We start from the raw sequence: 17602 nt of genomic DNA, 5'->3' as shown, positions 1-17602 counted from the left end.
ATAGATGGAGTATACTGCATGGTGCCAAGGCATATGCAGGCAAGAAAGTTTGTAATAAGCTCACCATGAAAGAGTTTCACAGGCGCTACCATTAGGAAAGATGCCAAATAATATAACTTGAAAAAACAAACATGTTCACATGTAAAGTGTGGAGTGGCTAATTTTACATTGTATATGAACCAAACAAACCACCTGTGTTGCAGGTTGTGAGTGACCTAAGTCTGACAAATTCAGGTGTTCACCGAAGTCGGAAGAAGAACTCAGATTCATTCCAAAACCAGCTGTCTAAAGAGGCAAGTGATGCAGCCAAGGCAGAAGATAAAGAGAATAGAACTATAGATATATTTTACCATTGTTTTAATAATGCACTACAAAAAATCATAAACCAAAACATTCTTAGAGATTGATGCTTTTTTCAATTAACTCTAGTTTCAACACGGAAATCTCAGAATAAAACTCCATCATCAATGGTAAAAGTACTGCACTACACAATGAAGGCATGGCATATGCATCTGAAAGTTGATTATTGATTCTTCATATTATATATACACTAAACTAAGCAATAGTAGTACATACTAACGATAATTTCGAGCGGTCATGAGATTAGAACTATGATGAGATATAAAGAGCATTCGAATTCTTTTGGATCTTTTTAAGCTTTAATACGCCAAATACGGATGAGTACTCTTCTACTCTAGCTAAACAGGACTGATATCCACTGTAAACCAAACTCCAAAGCTTGTCTTATTGTTATTTCTCTGGAAACAATGGTAAGCAAAACGAGGCAACAAAACAAGTAGACGCTATATGCTAAAAACATCATAGTTGAAGATAAAGTCTCACCATAATTGTCCAAAAACCAAAGAAAACATGCTTCAGAATTGATTCAGCTGGCACTACCCCCAAGTACACGAGTAACTATTAGTTAAAAGTAATTAGTGTTTACTGTTATTTTCCGCAGCACTCTCTTCCTTGCCCAACACAACCACTACTTTCTTTAAAATGGCTTCAGTAGGCTGGTGAGAGTTCTCTACAGCCTTTGAAATAGCTTGCCATTTCTCACCATGCTTCGGTTCTGCAGCAACACACCTTTTCATCACATCTTTCTGGTTCTCCTCACTACCATGCTGAAGTTCAAATTTGTAATACAATGCCCAGAAATCCCCAATATCTGGAGCAAGAGTCACAGCCCTATTTAGCCAAGTCCTGGCTTTATCCACCTTCCTATCATGCCAAAATAGCTTAGCCACCGCGGCAATGACATGGGGATCATGATCACACTTCTTGAGGGCATCCATGCTCTTGGTTTTACGTTGAGGCCTTGGAACCATCTCAATAGATGCTGCCCACAATATACCACTATTTGGACACTCTTGTAATGCCTTGGCCATTAAGATATCGGCTTCCTTCTTGTAGCCATGTCTTGCCTCAGCTCGTATGGCAGCAAGCCAGAGTTCAGGTTGTTGTGGATTCTTCTTCCTTGCCAAGGTGAGTACAGCTCGAGCCTTAGCAATCCCATTCATTTTCTCTTCAAGAATAGCAAGAGAAACCCATAGAGGTATACAACTTGGGCAGTGCTTTAAACCTGATTCATAAACTCCCTTTGCCTTTTCTAAGTTACCAAGCCTTTCCTCGAGCTGCCCAAGCATCAACCACAGTTTAAAGAATGATGGGAATTGCTTCAATCCTTCATCAAGCAACCTCCTTTCTTCCTCGGTGTTCCCCAATTCTCTCTCCACAATGGCTGATTTCATCCATACTCTCTCTGTGCCTCCTCTTTCTCGAGCCTTGGCAAGAAGTATTCTTGCTCTCTCAGGCTCATGGTTTTCAAATTCAAGCTTAAACGCAGCAAGCCATATCTCCTCAGAATTAGGTATGGCAGCATATGCTTCTTGAAGGATAGCTCGTGCAGCAGGCACATCCCCAGCAAGCCATTTCTCTTTGGCACCCATAAGCCAAAGAACCTCAGCCTGTGGCCGGTACGTGACTGCTTTACGAAGAAGAGCATCAAGAGATTCCCTAGTCCCATGACTCTTCTCCAGCTGAGCTGCTTTCAGCCAAATGCTCTTCTTTGTCAAAAAGACAGTAAGAGCATGAGCATAGATAGCTCTAGCAGTCTCAATTGAACCCCGCTTCTTGCATTCTTCAGCATCAGCCACCCAAGTTCTCTTCCTATCCTCTTCCTCCACTCCAATCCCAATTGTATTTCGAATGATTGCCTGGCATGTCACAACAGAGCCAGCCCTTTCTGCCGCCTCAGCCTCTTTCATCCAAGCCTCCCTATCAATCACAAATCCTTCTCTTTGTAATGCCCTAATACACCTCTCAATAATTTTTCCCACCATAGCATTATTTCCATTAGCCTCCTCCAACTTCGCAGCTGTAATCCATATAGCAGGCTCTTTAGGCAACTTCTCCCTTGCCCTATTAAGCACTTTCTTAGCTTTATCATAATCCTTCAACCTAGCAAGTGCTAACCACAACTCCACATGTAAAGGACAGCACTCCACGGCCCTTTCAAGCAAAGTCGCTGCATCCTTCTCATTTGCAAGCTCCACAACAGCCTTCCATAACCTCACAGAATCTGGTATGTTCTCCAAACCCCTCCTCAAAACCCTGCTTTTATTCACATCATCATGCTCTAATTTAGCAGCCTGTAACCACAACTTCACTGAATTGGGAATTGATTTCACTCCCTTAGCAATCACAGCCTTGGCCTCATCCGGGCTCGCAAGCCTACAAGCCTCCAGCCATACATCTTCATTCTTGGGACACTCCTCACACCCTTTCTGAATCAACTGCCTAGCTGTCTGGATCTTCCCAGCCACTTCCTCCAGCCTTGCAGCCGCAATCCAACCGGGAGGATGTTTGGGATTGGTCTGCGTAACACTTTTCAACAACAACCTGGCCTTCTTAATATCCGAAATCTCAGCATCACTAGTAATCTTCATACTTTTCAAATCAGTCAAATAACCTTTTGGATCCACAACAGTTAAACCCGAAACAGAATCCGATAACCTATCTAACTTCAAAGACAAGACAGTACCTCTCCCTTCACCAACAGCAGTTAAATCGGTTACAGGGGTTTGCGCCCACGGAGTTTCCGTCCCACCCGCAGCCCTGCTCTTTGGGTCCAAAGCCGTAACATGCTCTTGCTCCTGCCTTGCCTTCTCCAAAAGAGTATCTGGGACTGGCACAAAACTCTCGAACCTCCTTTTCTTATTCCTCAACGAATAATCCCCAATTTCTGGAATACTCTCCCACTCCTCGTTTGACAAAGTATGCAACTTTCTCTTTAAATCCGCGAACTGCTCAGTAATTTTCGGGTTAGACGCTCGGTATTTCTCAATCTCTTCCTTCAGCCTTGCCTCTCTTCTATCTTTCCTCCTTGAATCCATCCTCTTATCGATGGCCTCCCAAACAGCGTCAGCTTCTTTATCATCTTCATCATACTCCGCGGAGGCGAAAAGACCCACGTCGTTTCCTTCAAATTCATCAAATTTCTGATTTTCATCGTAACCCTTATCCTCACCTTCATCGTCTTCTTCGTCTTCACCAGGCTTTCCGCGGCCACGGCCAAGCCCAGAGGGCGCTGCAGCACCACCAATAGTAGTAGCGGACCGGTCAGGTAAGTCAGGAGCAGCACGGGCGGGACCGATATCAGACCGAGTGGTAAAGCCCGTGGCACCACGCCCCAAACCAGCAACATAGTTAGGGGGAGGCTTGGAGTTGAGAAAATCTAAGCGTGGCTTGGGCACAGCGGCACCGCTGGGGCCAGGTTGGGTGCCGCCGCGGAGGGGAACATGAAGGAATAAGGTAGAGTAAGGGGTGATTTGGAGTTGGGAAAGAAGGACGGAATCGGGATCGGGGGAATGGAGAAGGGAAGAGGTGGGGTTGGGGGAGAGGAGAAGGTGTTGGTGAGAAATAGGGATTTGGGTGCGGAGTTGAATGGATTGTTGGAGGGAAAGGAGAGTGGTGGTTTTAGGGTTTAGATTTAGGGAAAAAGTTTTGGAATTTGGCGTTGCGATGAACACCATCTTCTTCTTCGATTTCGATTGGGCTCTCGCTTACGTTCGTATCGAACCAAGAAAACATCAAAGAAAAAGTATTGAGATGTCATATTTTGAGTACTAGAGGGAGATTTGAAGGCTAAGGCCGTGTTCAGCACGACACACAAAGGCGGTTGGATTTGGGCTTTAGCCTTCATATAAAAACAAAAAATTATTTTAGTTCAAATGGTAAATGAAAATAGTTTTCAAATGGATAATTTTTTATTGATTTATAAACATATAAAAATAAAAATATTTTTTTTTATAATTTCCTAACTGAGTTAAAACTTAGTTGATGAGTGATACTAACTCAATAAAAAACTTAATAAATAGTATAAATTCATATCAACAGGAAAAAAAACTAAAACATTCTTTAAAATATGCCTTTAAGCTTTTGCAAAACACATTATTCATAAATTTAAGTAGAGCAAAAAAATCAATTCCCCCATATAAAGTGTCTATTCATTCTTAAAATAAAGGGTAAAACTAATAGAAGTCAAGCAAAAAACATCAAACCAAATAATCAAATAAAAAGTTTTCCTTAAAAGCACTTCCTTAGGGATAGACCCTAAGCACCGTTAATGATGATTGATCTCCTTGAAGTTTTCCACCCTTCGAGGCTCCTTAGTCGCCATTTCACTACAATCGCATTTATTTCCCTCTTGTTTTCCCCACTTTCCCAATTTCATCTCTTAGTTCATCTCATTTTCCCAATGTATTTTCTCTTCCTTCGTCATTTCATCTTTCTCTCTTTTTTCTTTCTTTCCCCCTCCTTTCTTTACCTCATCATCATTACCTTATATCTGGATCGTTCCAAGTTCTTGTAATCTTTTTTTGTCCCTTCTGCTCTAATAGTCAATTCGTTTTCTTCCCTCAATCTCTTTGATTCTTATGACTCATAATCGTTTTAAATGCTAGGAAACTAGCTTGCATGGTTTTTTTTTTCATCAAATTCACTTCTCTCTCCTATCCCTCAGTCATTTTCCCCCTACTTAAGTCTCCCCTTAGTGTTACTTGTTCTCCATCCAAACCTCTTCCTCCCTTATTTCCCTTACCCAAAATGAGCCTTAGTTCTATCAGAGATTGTAGCTGGTCAAGCAATTTAGCTTCAAAAACCTCCTCTAAGGATGTCAGCAGCATACAACAAACAATCCAAGTCGAACTCTATCACGCTAATGTTGCAATTATAAGGAGACAAGTTGTCCCTTTCCATAGTCAAAAATTAGAAATCAATAGGGCACACTAGAGCCACTGCCTTATTGGTTATATTAATATTATAAGACCTTTTCCCTAGACCTCTTCTAGAGGATCATAAATAAATTTTGAAATCTCAAGGGGTTGAAGTTAGCTCAAGACATGGTGAGTTCTTTAATTTTTACTTCGATCTTATTTCAGATCTCCACATTATTTTGCGTGAAGACCTTTGGTCTATTAAGGGGCACTTCTTTGCTCACCTGATGGTCCCATAATATTTCGCCTAGCCTGGACATTTTTCACTCATTGCATGTTTAGATCCAAAAATGAGGCCTTCCCCTTGATTATTTGCAAACATTTTTTACTGCTTGTCTATGTCACATTGCAGTCAAAGTCCTACAGATTGATGATAATAATGGAAACCCATGCAATATTTGTTTTCTCAAAATTTAAGTGGATGTCAATCCTTGGAAGCCTCTCATTGTTGGATGTATCATTCAATGGGACAACGGTGTTAGACAATGGATTGAGTTTCACAATGAACACATTTATAAATTAGGTGTGGTGCCATTGGACATAAGAGAAATGATTGCCCGCATAGAGATAAAAAAGTTGAAGAAATGCTCAACGAGCAAATGGAAGAAAATTTTCAAAATTTGGGTTATAAAATCGAATTGGATGCCAACCACATTCATTTTAGAAGCACTATCTAAGCCTCGAGAGCTAGGGGTACCAACAGGTCAACTTATGTTGATCTCAACCCAAATGCCCTCATTTGCACCAGTTCTTCCTACCCTTTTTTCTTGTAGCCACTCTCATTTTAAGAGATGTAATATAGTGCACGTTGATGATAATGATGATGATGACAGTGGTGAACACTTGAGAGATAACACTAGTGGAGATGTCGTTGCTAATGATGTGTCAAATATTGCAGGTTCTATTTTAGCCGCCCCCAAGATGATAACTCCGAATCGAATCCCTTCATGGTTGTCGATGTAAATGATCAATCCCCTCTTATTGTTGTTCTTAACCAACCTTATCCTAATCAGGCTCAACCAGTTGATCCCCTACAGAACCGATATAAACTGATTTGTCTAAATTGTGTAATCATCTTCTGCCCTTGAACCTTAGGTAATAAAACAAGTAAGGTTCTGTTGATTCTAGCATCCAAAGGACACCCCTCTATCACCTGCCTTACTAGTGAATAAACCGAAGACCTAACAGTACCCCACTCTGCCTCATAGAACTTGGCATGAACTTGTCTACCCCTGGTACTTTAAGCGGAGCCATTCTGAACACTGAACTCCAAACCTCCTCCATCGAAACTGCAAGCTGAAGATTTTCCCTCTCAAATAGTAGCAATTCAAGAAATTTTCCCGTACATGGAAGGCTTCCACTGACTTAAGAATCCGAATAATAGAGAGTCTTAAAAAAAACCCACCACATGTTGTTCCAACACATCAGAATCAAAACACCACTCCTCACCCTCAATTTTAAGACCCTCAATCTTATTTTTTCTGCGTCTAGCAAGCGTGCTTCGTGTTTCTATCTCCCTTCAATAGCCAATTTGATCAAGACTTTTGAGACCATGAAAGTTCCTCATGCTTTAGCACCTCCTCAATTTCTTGCTTCAACTCCAACTCTCGATTACTAAGTCTAGGAGAATCCCTCACTTCTAAGATCCTTTGTACCCTTGTAAGTTCAACAATTAAATTGTGTTTACAAGAAAACATATTACCATACACCCTTTTATTCCATTCCTAGACTTTTACTTGAAACTGTTCAATATTATCCACTATGGACTCACTAGAATTCCAACTGCTGTCAACCAACGCCTTAAACTCACCATGTAGCATCCAACTATCAAGACAATGAAACGGCTTCTAACCCTTCTTAATCACAGGTTTCAGAGAAACTAGAATCGGCTGATGGTCGAACTTTAAATGATGAATGTTGAGCACCACACATTTCGACGCAAACGAATCCCAAACAGAGTTAGCAATTGCTCAATCCAACCTTTGAGATAGACCTCCTCTAATCCATGTAAATCGGGAACCGCTACAACCCAAATCGCAAAGGTCATAAATTCCTGAAAACAAACACATCCATTACGAGTTATAACTGCACCACTAGTACGTTCCAAAACATCCAAAATTGAATTGAAATTCCCTGCAAGAAGTAAATGTTCATCAATCGAGCTTGCTAGAGTACCTAAGTAGTCCCAAAGTAAACACCTCGTCACCACTTCGGGACTAGCATACACTGCCAGAAAAATAAAACTAGACAAGTTGTTACCACTTTGGATATACATGTGAAGGACTTGTGAAAGTAAATTCAAAATATCAACAGTGATCATATCATTCTAGAGAACCCAAATACCCCCTGCAAAGCCATTAGCTTCAATTCTGCACAAATTCTGATAACCAAGTCTGCCAATAATTCCATCAGCACGCAACCCACTGATCTGGGTTTCGAACAAGCATAAAATATTAGGCGTAAACTCATTCCTATATTCAGCAATAATTTTTTGGAAACAGGGATAACTTGTTCCTTGATAGTTCCAAAACATCAGACTCAGATCCTTAAACAAGTAGGAAAAGAGAAACAATGACAATAAGCAGATAAAAAAAATCTATAACAACATCAGTAACTTACCCCCTCATCCTAGTTAGACTCCGCATCCATAACCTCCACCACTGTCTGTGACAAAATTATCGGAACATACTGGTTTTGCGACCATTCGATACGATTCACAATCCCTTCCATGGTCGTCGACAATTCCACCATGACTTGGCCAATTTTTTCAACTCCATTGTCAAGTGGTTTATTTTTTTAGTAAACCCGTTCCGACGTACTGTAATTTTCTTGTTCGAAACTCCTATCCCTGGTTCCCCCAACATGACCACATTATTCTCTTTTCCTAAACATTTTCCAATTTGCTGAAGCTCTTTCCCCAGTACTTGTAACGCCCTATACCTCGAAACGTCAAGAATTGGCTGAACATTTACTGCTTGAAATTGAAAGTTATCCATTTTTTCAACATTACCCAACCGATCCATTAAAGACCTATCATCAAACCCACTAACCCTTTATTTACATACCAGACTTGCCCCATTATTGTTAGGTTTTAAAATCTGTCGGCCCACTTTATGCCCATTACCCACGAAAATTCCTTTCCCATTAGCCCTAGCAATATTTTGTTTCCTGCTACTCTTATCTCCAGCCAGCTTTACATCTTTTTTGCCCGTGATTCTCGTCGCAATCCCCTCCCCGTTAACAATTCCATCAGATATTCCTTCAATCCTGGCGCGACGAGCGGGATCTATGTCAGCGTTATCAATTTCCAGCACCGAAAAGCTCGACCCATCGACGTGGGTAACACCACCATCGATTTTTGTTTCCAATGAACTTTTCCATTTCCCTTTCTGCCGACAATCCACTAACATCCATGGGCCAAATGGCTCATCATCAACACGATTTTGTAAGTTCGGTTTCTCACCCTCTGACTCGTTCTGACCAGCAGCCGCCTCAACCCCAACTGCTTGACGCCCCAAATAGAAGCTCGAACTATGCCCATACAAACCACAAGTAAAACAAACGTTTGGTAAGGACTCATATTCTACCATTTGCAATCTACCATTAATTCTAACCTTAGAGACCAAAGGTTTGTTTAGATCCACACACATAGCCATCCAGGCAAATCTTCCTCTCGCTGCTATGTTGGTGTGTGCATCAATTTTAACCATGAGACTAATAACTTGGCCAATGGCACGAAGCAGAAATTTTGAGTAGCACCCCTTCGATAGCTCAGGTAATCTAATCCATACCACTTGTTTGTCCAAATTGTTATTAGCTATAGAAGAGTCCGATGACCACGACCTCTCAATTAGATAATGCCCAAAAATCACCCACAGACCACTCATCAACACCTTGTCAAAGTCATCCTTATCCTGAAATCTAACCAAGTAAAAATCATTTTCCAGATCTATGAGTTGAAATCTATTCCCAAGGCTCCACAATGCCCATACCTTATTCAGTAATGCGTTAAAACCTACTTTCTTCCCTAGGACTTTAACAATAACAGTGAGAGCCATTTTCCGCTCAATAAACTAGTGTACTCGATTAGAAAATGTGATTGATGAAACGCCGTCAATCACCTCTGTAGCCACATCTCCATCCTGCAACTCAAACATCTTCTCCATATTAGCACATGCATTTTGATCCGAGGGGGTTCCCAATAATTTTGTCTTGTACGAAACCTTTAACGCGTTAGTGTCCCGCACGGCCTGCCCATTTTCATCCACAGTCGGGTCATTCAGGTCCGGGGGTACATTTGTGCGGCGTCTTACCTTCTTCATTGCGCTGCCAACACCACCACTCGAGCCCGCAGAACTCTTCCCCACCTCAAAGTCCACTGCAGACAAAGTCTCAACCATTGCAAATTCTGAATTTGAGCAAATTTTAGTTTTTATAAAATTACTGATACTTCTTTATTGTGTTGTTAAGTTTGGACTGCCTATTATAGATTTTAGAAAAAAATTAAATCAAACTTGAATAAATAAATATAGGGAATTTATACATGAATTTTAGTTAAATGTGCAATTTGATACATTAACATTGTTTTGATCCAATTATACACATAAAAATTAATTTTTAGTTCATATGTATACATGGAACTTGAATTATGATTCAATTATACACATTTTAAAAAATGCATACATTTATTTACATATTGAGTTAAGATAATTATTTGTATATGCAACATATCATCGTAAAATAGTGCTAGATTGATAATGTTGTTATTGATTTGTAGAAATTGAATCAAAGCAAAATTTTATGTATAAAATTATACAAAATTAATATTCATATGTAACATTATACATTAAATCAAAATTCATATATAATTATTATATTTATCCCATAAATATAATATTACAAATTCTGGAGGAGCACTTGTGAGTAAGACCACGAAATTTTTATAATCTTCGATTATACTAACCACCAACACTGACTAACAGGAAGAATATATAAATAAGTTTCACGTCATCAATTGCGGGGATAGCTCAGTTGGGAGAGCGTCAGACTGAAGATCTGAAGGTCACGTGTTCGATCCACGTTCACCGCATTGTTTTTGGGCTCTCTTTTAATGGACTCGTTCTCTGCTTACTTTTAATGGGCAAATAAAAACAAGGCTCAGTTTCAGTGGAGCTCTGTCTGCCCATCAAATAATTATTCACATTGATATTTTTTAAAAACATTTCGATTAAATTATCATATTTGACTTTTCTGGATTAAATTAAAACTAATCCTATGTTGTAAAATTGTATAGTACAATTATAGATCTTAGATGGAAGAACAAGTATATGAATAAGACATAAGGAAAAGGTAATTGCTTATTTTATTATAATCTAAAATGATAATGATAAATTAATATTCTAAAACAAATTACACTTACTTTAATTTCAAATTAATTTGAATTAATTACTCATTTGTAAAATTTGAACTTAAATGATTTCAAATTCACCATTTTAATATAAGTTACAGGCAAGACACGTATACCTCCACGTACACGTGAAAGCGGTGAATGGTGAGGAGGGTCCGGGAGAGGAGAAGAGACACCCTGCGAAATCCACGGCTCTTCCTATACATAGAAAGCGACAAGATGGATTGTCGGTGAGACCAAAACCAACCCAATGTGTGCTTATTAATCCAAGCTCTCGAACTGTGCCTGTTATAAGACAGTCTATTTGTTTGTGTTTCTAAAAATAGATCAAACCAACAAGTCGTTAACATAATTGCTGAAAAAAGCAACCCAAAGGATGGATTAAGAAAAATTACACTCAAAGGTAAGTAGTGCCATTTGCCATTGCATTTCAACTTTTAATAGAAGTTGAGAAAAGCCTATAAATACTGACACATTATCTTGAGGAGCTGTACTTGTTACCTTGAAAACATAAAAACCTTTTGTTTACACTGTGATGTTTTAAACTGTTTGTTTTTTTTCATGTTCCTATGTTAAGTAAGGTTTAGAAAATTATCAAGTGGCCTGCTTGCACAATAAATAATATATATGTATATATATATAAGGGAACAACTTGCTTATTACACTTTCTTTATCTTCATTTCTAGCTTTAGATCTAAACTCCCAACTCATGTCTTAATCCTTCTTGTTGACCAGAAAAGGCAACTCTTCAGGGTCTGTTCTCTTCTCTTCTTTTTCCTGTTTTTGTGGGAGCTATGGGGTTGGTGGGTGTCCAAGGAGATGGGAATGGAGAAATGGCTTTGTCTTTGGGTAGTAAAAACAAGTACAAAAGAATGGATTCTGAACTATCTGATGATTTCGAAGATGATGCCTCACATCATCACCATCAATTGGAAAGGAAGAAAAGTACCAGGAAATATGTTCTTGCTTGTGCCATCTTTGCATCTCTCAACAATGTGCTTCTTGGCTATGGTAAGTTTTTCTTTTCTGTCTTCATCTCTCATATTTTATATTTACTTTGGTTGTTTCTGGAGTTATGACTGCTATTATTATTATTATTTCTATGTGGGAATGGTTGAATTTTGATACTTCTTAGTATTTTTTTTTTCTTTGTCGACCTGAATGAATTTAGCAGGAAAAGAATGGCTAATTCAAATCCTTGGATTTTAGCATTATAAAGTTCATTGATACTGTAGAGCCAAAAAATATAGGCATAAAAAATTAGCAATATTTTCTGATCTTGCCAGTAATAATATTTGATTGTTAAGCATCAAGCCTATAATCAATTGACAAGCCAAACTTTAATGTGGAATAACAGAACTTCACTGTAATTAATCTCCTTGGGATGCTTAAAATGCACCATTTTGGCTCAAAATCTTAGTTAGAAATCACCACTTTTGAAACACATTTTAAATAAGAATTTCTTTTCTATGTGCAGATGTAGGTGTTATGAGTGGAGCAATTATATTTATACAGAAAGACCTGAAGATAACTGAGGTGCAAGAAGAAGTTCTTGTTGGGATTTTGAGCATCATTTCACTGTTAGGTAGCTTAGCTGGTGGAAGGACATCAGATGTTATAGGTAGAAAGTGGACAATGGCCTTTGCTGCTATTGTATTTCAAATTGGTGCAGCTATAATGACACTTGCATCGTCATTCGAAGTACTAATGATCGGACGAGTTTTGGCTGGGGTCGGTATAGGGTTTGGGGTCATGATTGCTCCAGTCTATATTGCTGAGATATCACCAACTGTTGATAGAGGCTCTCTTACATCCTTCCCTGAGATTTTCATAAATCTAGGAATTTTGCTTGGTTATGTTTCAAATTATGCATTTTCTGGTCTTTCAGTACATATAAACTGGAGGGTAATGCTAGCTGTTGGAATTTTGCCTTCAGTCTTCATAGGATTCGCACTTTTCATCATCCCTGAATCACCAAGGTGGTTGGTCATGCAGAACCGAGTCGAAGAAGCAAGATCAGTGCTGTTAAAAACAAATGAAAATGACACAGAGGTAGAAGAGAGGCTGTCTGAAATAGTAGCTGCAGCTGGAATTTCTAATGGAGAGAAGAATGAAGAGAAAGCTGTTTGGCGTGAACTATTAAGCCCTTCGCCTTCACTTCGTCGAATGCTGATCACCGGCTTCGGAATCCAGTGTTTCCAACAAATCACTGGAATAGATGCAACTGTGTATTACAGCCCTGAAATCTTCCATGATGCTGGAATTGTGAACAAGTCTAAGCTGCTTGCTGCAACAGTTGCCGTGGGTGTCACGAAAACTTTATTTATATTGATAGCTACATTCCTTGTTGATAGAGTTGGGAGGAAGCCCTTGCTCTATGTGAGCACAATTGGAATGACGGTCTGTTTGTTTACCTTAAGCATTAGCCTCGCCATAGTGGGGAAGGGGCAGCTTGGGATAGCAATGGCACTATTGTGTGTTTGTGGGAATGTAGCATTTTTTTCAGTGGGAATGGGTCCGGTTTGCTGGATACTGACATCTGAAATCTTCCCTTTGAGGTTGCGAGCTCAAGCGTCTGCACTTGGGGCTGTAGGTAACAGGGTATGCAGTGGCTTCGTTGCCATGTCATTCCTGTCTCTCGCTCGTACAATAACGGTGGGAGGAACCTTTTTCCTGTTTTCACTGTTTTCAGCTCTTTCAGTTGCCTTTGTTTACAAACTTGTTCCAGAGACGAAGGGAAAATCATTGGAACAGATTGAGTTGCTTTTTCAAAATCACAATGAATGGGATGGAAGTGAAATGGAGCTAGGAGATGCTCAGCATCTAGTACACAAAGCTTGAGTAATTAGGGATTCTTTAGTGTATTTCTCAAGGTGGAATCTTAAGAATTTTTTTTTATGGTTCAATTAACCACAATATCAAAATTCATATCTTTAAACAAATAAACATAATCTCTCAATTATTTAACCTTTCAAAAAAAATTTAAACAAACTTTTTAATAGAAATGTTGACTAAAACATTAATTCTTTTAACAATGTTGATGTGGCAACTTGCATGACAGCTCTCATGTACTTTTATGCTACCGTAACAATGATTTGACTTATATGTTATGTCAAAAAATAATTTTAAAAATATATATATACACTTGAGTTGTCATTTGACCTATCATGCAAAAAATTTAACATTTTAGTTAATATTTTTGTTAAACAAATAACAATTTAACTCTTTTTAAATGTATAATTGTTAAATTCGACTTTTTTAAAGAATTATAACTAAATTTAACTAAAAAAAAGCTTAATTGACAAAAAATATAAACATTAAAGATTAAATTAAGAAAAAAAAAGACTTTTTGCTTAAAATCTAAAATATCTTGAAGGGTATTTCACCTATAATTAATTTATAAATTAATCATAATATTTCGAATGGTGATTAAGTTGCACTTTTGATGATATTTTATCATTTTAAATAGTTAATTATACTGCAATAATAACAGGTAATACATATGTTGATATCGCCCAACCCCAACGAACTCCCTTCTTCCCTCTCTGGATCCGAATATAACGATGTATCTCGAGCAAAAATAGCTCAAAGCCAGCAACCCTCACCCACACCCACACACTGCCATAGAAGTCCACCAACGTAACCGGAGCTTTTAGGATTTTCCATTTGAACGTCAATGGAATCCTTCGATGCGATGAACAATGACGGAGGAGAAGACATTAATTCCTCATCTCGCCCTTTCGATGACGATGCCTACATGGGCTATGATTCCTCCTCTTTCCCTCCTCCTCCACCTGGACAAGCTTTCCCTCCCCATGATCTCACCTCTGATACTACTCACCACGTTCCTCACAATCTCAATCGCAGTTACAGTAACAACCTTGCTTATATTGCCACCACCACCAACAACATCCATACTAACAATAATAATATCGACCCTCCCTCCCCGGATGTTTATGGATCTTTCAGGGCGTCTGCCATGGATGGTAGTGGTATCGGTGGTGATGGTCATGGCAATGATGGGTTTTTTGCCTCTGAAGGGCCCGTGTTGCCTCCGCCTGATGAGATGCATGAGGAAAGCTTCGCTCGACGTGAATGGCGCCGGTTTGTTTCCTTTTACCTTCTTCCTTGGGGCATTTCTTATACTTGTGAGCATGACTTGTATGTCATTGTTGATTAATGTTTTAAATTCCTGTGGATACACAGCCAAAACGCCATTCATCTGGAGGAAAAGGAGAAAAGAGAGAGGGCGATGCGAGATCAGATAATAGCTGAAGCAGAAGAATACAAACGATCTTTTTACGAGAAAAGGGATCAAAATTGTGAAACGAATAAGGCTAACAACAGAGAAAGAGAGAAGGTACAAACCGGCATTTTTGATGATTCTCTTTGCTTGTTTACAAGGCTGAAGTAAATCAAATTTTGTTTTGTTGAATGCTGATGCAGCTATACATGGCTAATCAAGAAAAGTTCCACAAAGAATCTCACCTGCACTACTGGAAAGCGATTGCTGAGATCATTCCTCGTGAGGTGGCTACTATTGAGAAGAAGAGAGGAAGAAAAGATCCTGATAAAATCCCTTCGTTTTTTGTGATTCAAGGTCCAAAGCCTGGCAAGCTTACTGATCTTTCCAGGATGAGACAAATTCTCCTGAAGCTCAAACAGAACCCTCCACCTCATATGATGCCTCCACCCAAAGATGAAAAAGCTGGAAAAGACGGGAAAGATGGAAAGGAGGCCAAGAATGGGAAAGGCTCTACTCCAGCAGATTCTGGTGGAGAAAATAAACCTGCGGCAGCAGGGAAAGATGCTGCTGCTAATGGTGGCCCTGTACAACCAAAACCAGAGACTTCAGCTTCAGCTGAGGCTGATAACAAAGTCAAACCCGATCCTGATTCTTCCAAGTGATGTCAAACCTTAATTGATTTTCGTCCTTCTTTTGAATTTATGACTTGCTTGCTTTATTTATTTATTTATTTTTTAAAGTTTCGGCTAGCAATTCACAGTGGAGAATAAGAGCAGAGACCTTGGATGGATTTCAAGTATGCAACATGAGATTGTAGACAGACATATTTTCCTTCTCATATGATATGATGATGTTGAAACTTGATCGAGGAAAGTGAGGACATTAACGATCATTTGGCAACTGTTTTTAAGTATTTCATTCACTTGTCCAAGTTCTTGTCTTGCCTGTGCAACTGTACACCTATTTTTCCATCACAGGTTTTTAGTTGAAGTACTTGAATGACTGTTTCTTTCCGTATAAGCCTTCAATGAAAAGGTAGACAGTGTTATTTCTCGCAGCAAAAGGCTTATTGAGAAAATGGACTGGTTTCAACATCTTAGACTTTGCTTAGTAGAGTGGAATGAAAAGAAAATTAGAAAGATGAAAAATTAAAAGAATGGAAAACATAATAATAAATAGAAAAGAAAATATCAACATTATTCCAATAGAATTTAGTGGATATTGTAATTTTAAATAATTTTACTATTGTAATAGAAATATTTGGATAACTAATTTATATCCCTAACAATTTAACCATACTTTATTTTATTTTATTTTGAAATATATTTAGGGCAAAAAGGTCGGAGCCATTGATGCGGCTTTAATGAGCAATCTCTTTGGTTGCTGAGGTTGATCATGGCATGGGCTATCTCTCAACCTCTACCTTCTTGCTTAGCATGCGCATCCACATGTTCATATTCAGGTGGAGTTAAGTTGAATGTAGTAAGTCTGGTCAACCATTAGATTTCATCGTAGATGACAGAACAAACCTTTTTGTACTTGGAATGGATTATTCAATGAAAAGCTTGGTTTGGGAAGAAAATGGAGTACTCAGCTCTCTCTTTTATTACTTATAACCCATATTTCCTCCCAATATGCTTCATTATTTCTCTTCACTCTTCCATTCCTTATTGTTGTTTTGGGACAAACTTCACCTAAAATTACACGAAATAGTAACTGTGATATTGACTTAGTTCACTCAGACATGAAACAAGGCAGTTTTTGATCTCTCAAGGTTTTGGTAAATGATTGAGCCCTGCTAATATCTTAAGCATTGTTTCACACTTTTAAAGCGCAAGAGCGAGCTAGCACAAAGGTTTGCTCGTCTCACAATTTCATTTGTCTACTGTGTCACATATGTTTATGTAACAGTGTTGCATTTTGGATCAAAATAAGTGACGGAAACAAGACTTCTCCTGACCCCAAAAAAAGACCAACATTAAAATTTAAAGGTTACTCTAGAAATTAGAGTGTAGTGAAATTTTGACAATTTTTATTTTGGTTGCAGATATGGGATGTATTCCATTTCTTTTTGCATCTTTTGTTTCTTGTTTTCATTATTGCCCCTGTTCTTCGATATTTTTATCTCTATAATCCACACAATATGTAAACTGAAAAGTTTGTTTTGCAGGAAGGTTAGCCCCGCGGCCTGCTACTCATGCGCCATCGAGCAAAGCTCCTTCAAGCCTCATATTTTTGTTTCAAATTAAAGATTCTGCTCGCGATAGTGTAATTAGTTATTACCAATATTTTTTAAATAGGATGAAAGATTAAGTCGGTCAAGTCACCGATTTATTAGTTTGATTAAAAATTAAAAAAAATTAAAAATCTCAATTCAACCGGTTTATCTGATGGTTCAATCGACTTTTTAGCCGGTTCAACTAGTTCGTACCAATTCTTAGTCTGACAGGTTCAAAACCACTTTTTAGATCTATTTCTTAGCCGGTTCCTAATTCGACTGGCTGGTCCGGTTCAAACAGCATTGATTACTATAGCAATGAAATTGAATACTGTAACAATAAAATAAAATCAAAGATGGTGTGCATGTTTAGATAATATCACAACAATATCAATGAGGTAAATTAAGATGAGAAAAGTGAATTATCATTGATAAGGACATTAAATAAAGTG

General features: G+C 38.5%; 4 protein-coding genes and 1 non-coding gene across 5 annotated transcripts; 3 read left to right on the top strand and 2 right to left on the bottom strand.

Annotated features, from left to right (window-relative positions):
* Positions 1–507: 507 nt before the first annotated feature.
* LOC107909304 (protein STABILIZED1) lies at positions 508–4170 on the bottom strand. Its single transcript, XM_016836784.2, has one exon. It carries the CDS (start codon positions 4035–4037, stop codon positions 936–938), a length of 3102 nt encoding a protein of 1033 aa, XP_016692273.1. The 5' UTR covers positions 4038–4170; the 3' UTR covers positions 508–935.
* Positions 4171–5707: 1537 nt separating this feature from the next.
* On the bottom strand, positions 5708–9845 carry LOC107909303 (uncharacterized). The gene is made up of 2 exons (XM_016836781.2): positions 7899–9845; positions 5708–7332 (listed from the first exon to the last, which is right to left on the bottom strand). The coding sequence occupies exon 1, from the start codon at positions 9335–9337 to the stop codon at positions 8333–8335; it is 1005 nt and encodes a 334-aa protein (XP_016692270.1). The 5' UTR covers positions 9338–9845; the 3' UTR covers positions 5708–7332; positions 7899–8332.
* Positions 9846–10295: 450 nt separating this feature from the next.
* TRNAF-GAA (transfer RNA phenylalanine (anticodon GAA)) lies at positions 10296–10368 on the top strand. The gene has a single exon. It is a non-coding gene; the product is annotated as a tRNA-Phe (tRNA).
* An 808-nt stretch (positions 10369–11176) lies between these two features.
* LOC107909302 (probable polyol transporter 4) lies at positions 11177–13628 on the top strand. The gene is made up of 2 exons (XM_016836780.2): positions 11177–11697; positions 12164–13628. Exons 1-2 carry the CDS (start codon positions 11481–11483, stop codon positions 13525–13527), a joined length of 1581 nt encoding a protein of 526 aa, XP_016692269.2. The 5' UTR covers positions 11177–11480; the 3' UTR covers positions 13528–13628.
* Positions 13629–14202: 574 nt separating this feature from the next.
* Positions 14203–15925, top strand: LOC107909301 (clathrin light chain 1). The gene is made up of 3 exons (XM_016836779.2): positions 14203–14790; positions 14893–15046; positions 15133–15925. Exons 1-3 carry the CDS (start codon positions 14363–14365, stop codon positions 15592–15594), a joined length of 1044 nt encoding a protein of 347 aa, XP_016692268.2. The 5' UTR covers positions 14203–14362; the 3' UTR covers positions 15595–15925.
* Positions 15926–17602: the final 1677 nt, after the last annotated feature.

The sequence above is a fragment of the Gossypium hirsutum genome, chromosome D02 (assembly GCF_007990345.1).
Source record: "Gossypium hirsutum isolate 1008001.06 chromosome D02, Gossypium_hirsutum_v2.1, whole genome shotgun sequence".
Lineage (NCBI taxonomy): Eukaryota > Viridiplantae > Streptophyta > Magnoliopsida > Malvales > Malvaceae > Gossypium > Gossypium hirsutum.
Note: the sequence above shows the minus strand (reverse complement) of the source record. Positions and strands in the feature narration are given on the sequence as shown.

What these genes read in the sequence shown, in the direction of transcription:
- LOC107909304 (XM_016836784.2), bottom strand. Translation starts at nt 4,037, where the DNA reads ATGGTGTTCATCGCAACGCCAAATTCCAAAACTTTTTCCCTAAATCTA.
- LOC107909303 (XM_016836781.2), bottom strand. Translation starts at nt 9,337, where the DNA reads ATGGCTCTCACTGTTATTGTTAAAGTCCTAGGGAAGAAAGTAGGTTTT.
- LOC107909302 (XM_016836780.2), top strand. Translation starts at nt 11,481, where the DNA reads ATGGGGTTGGTGGGTGTCCAAGGAGATGGGAATGGAGAAATGGCTTTG. An exon ending in CAATGTGCTTCTTGGCTATG is followed by an intron (nt 11,698 to 12,163) that starts GTAAGTTTTTCT and finishes TTCTATGTGCAG; the next exon opens with ATGTAGGTGTTATGAGTGGA.
- LOC107909301 (XM_016836779.2), top strand. Translation starts at nt 14,363, where the DNA reads ATGGAATCCTTCGATGCGATGAACAATGACGGAGGAGAAGACATTAAT. An exon ending in GCTCGACGTGAATGGCGCCG is followed by an intron (nt 14,791 to 14,892) that starts GTTTGTTTCCTT and finishes GTGGATACACAG; the next exon opens with CCAAAACGCCATTCATCTGG. An exon ending in ACAACAGAGAAAGAGAGAAG is followed by an intron (nt 15,047 to 15,132) that starts GTACAAACCGGC and finishes ATGCTGATGCAG; the next exon opens with CTATACATGGCTAATCAAGA.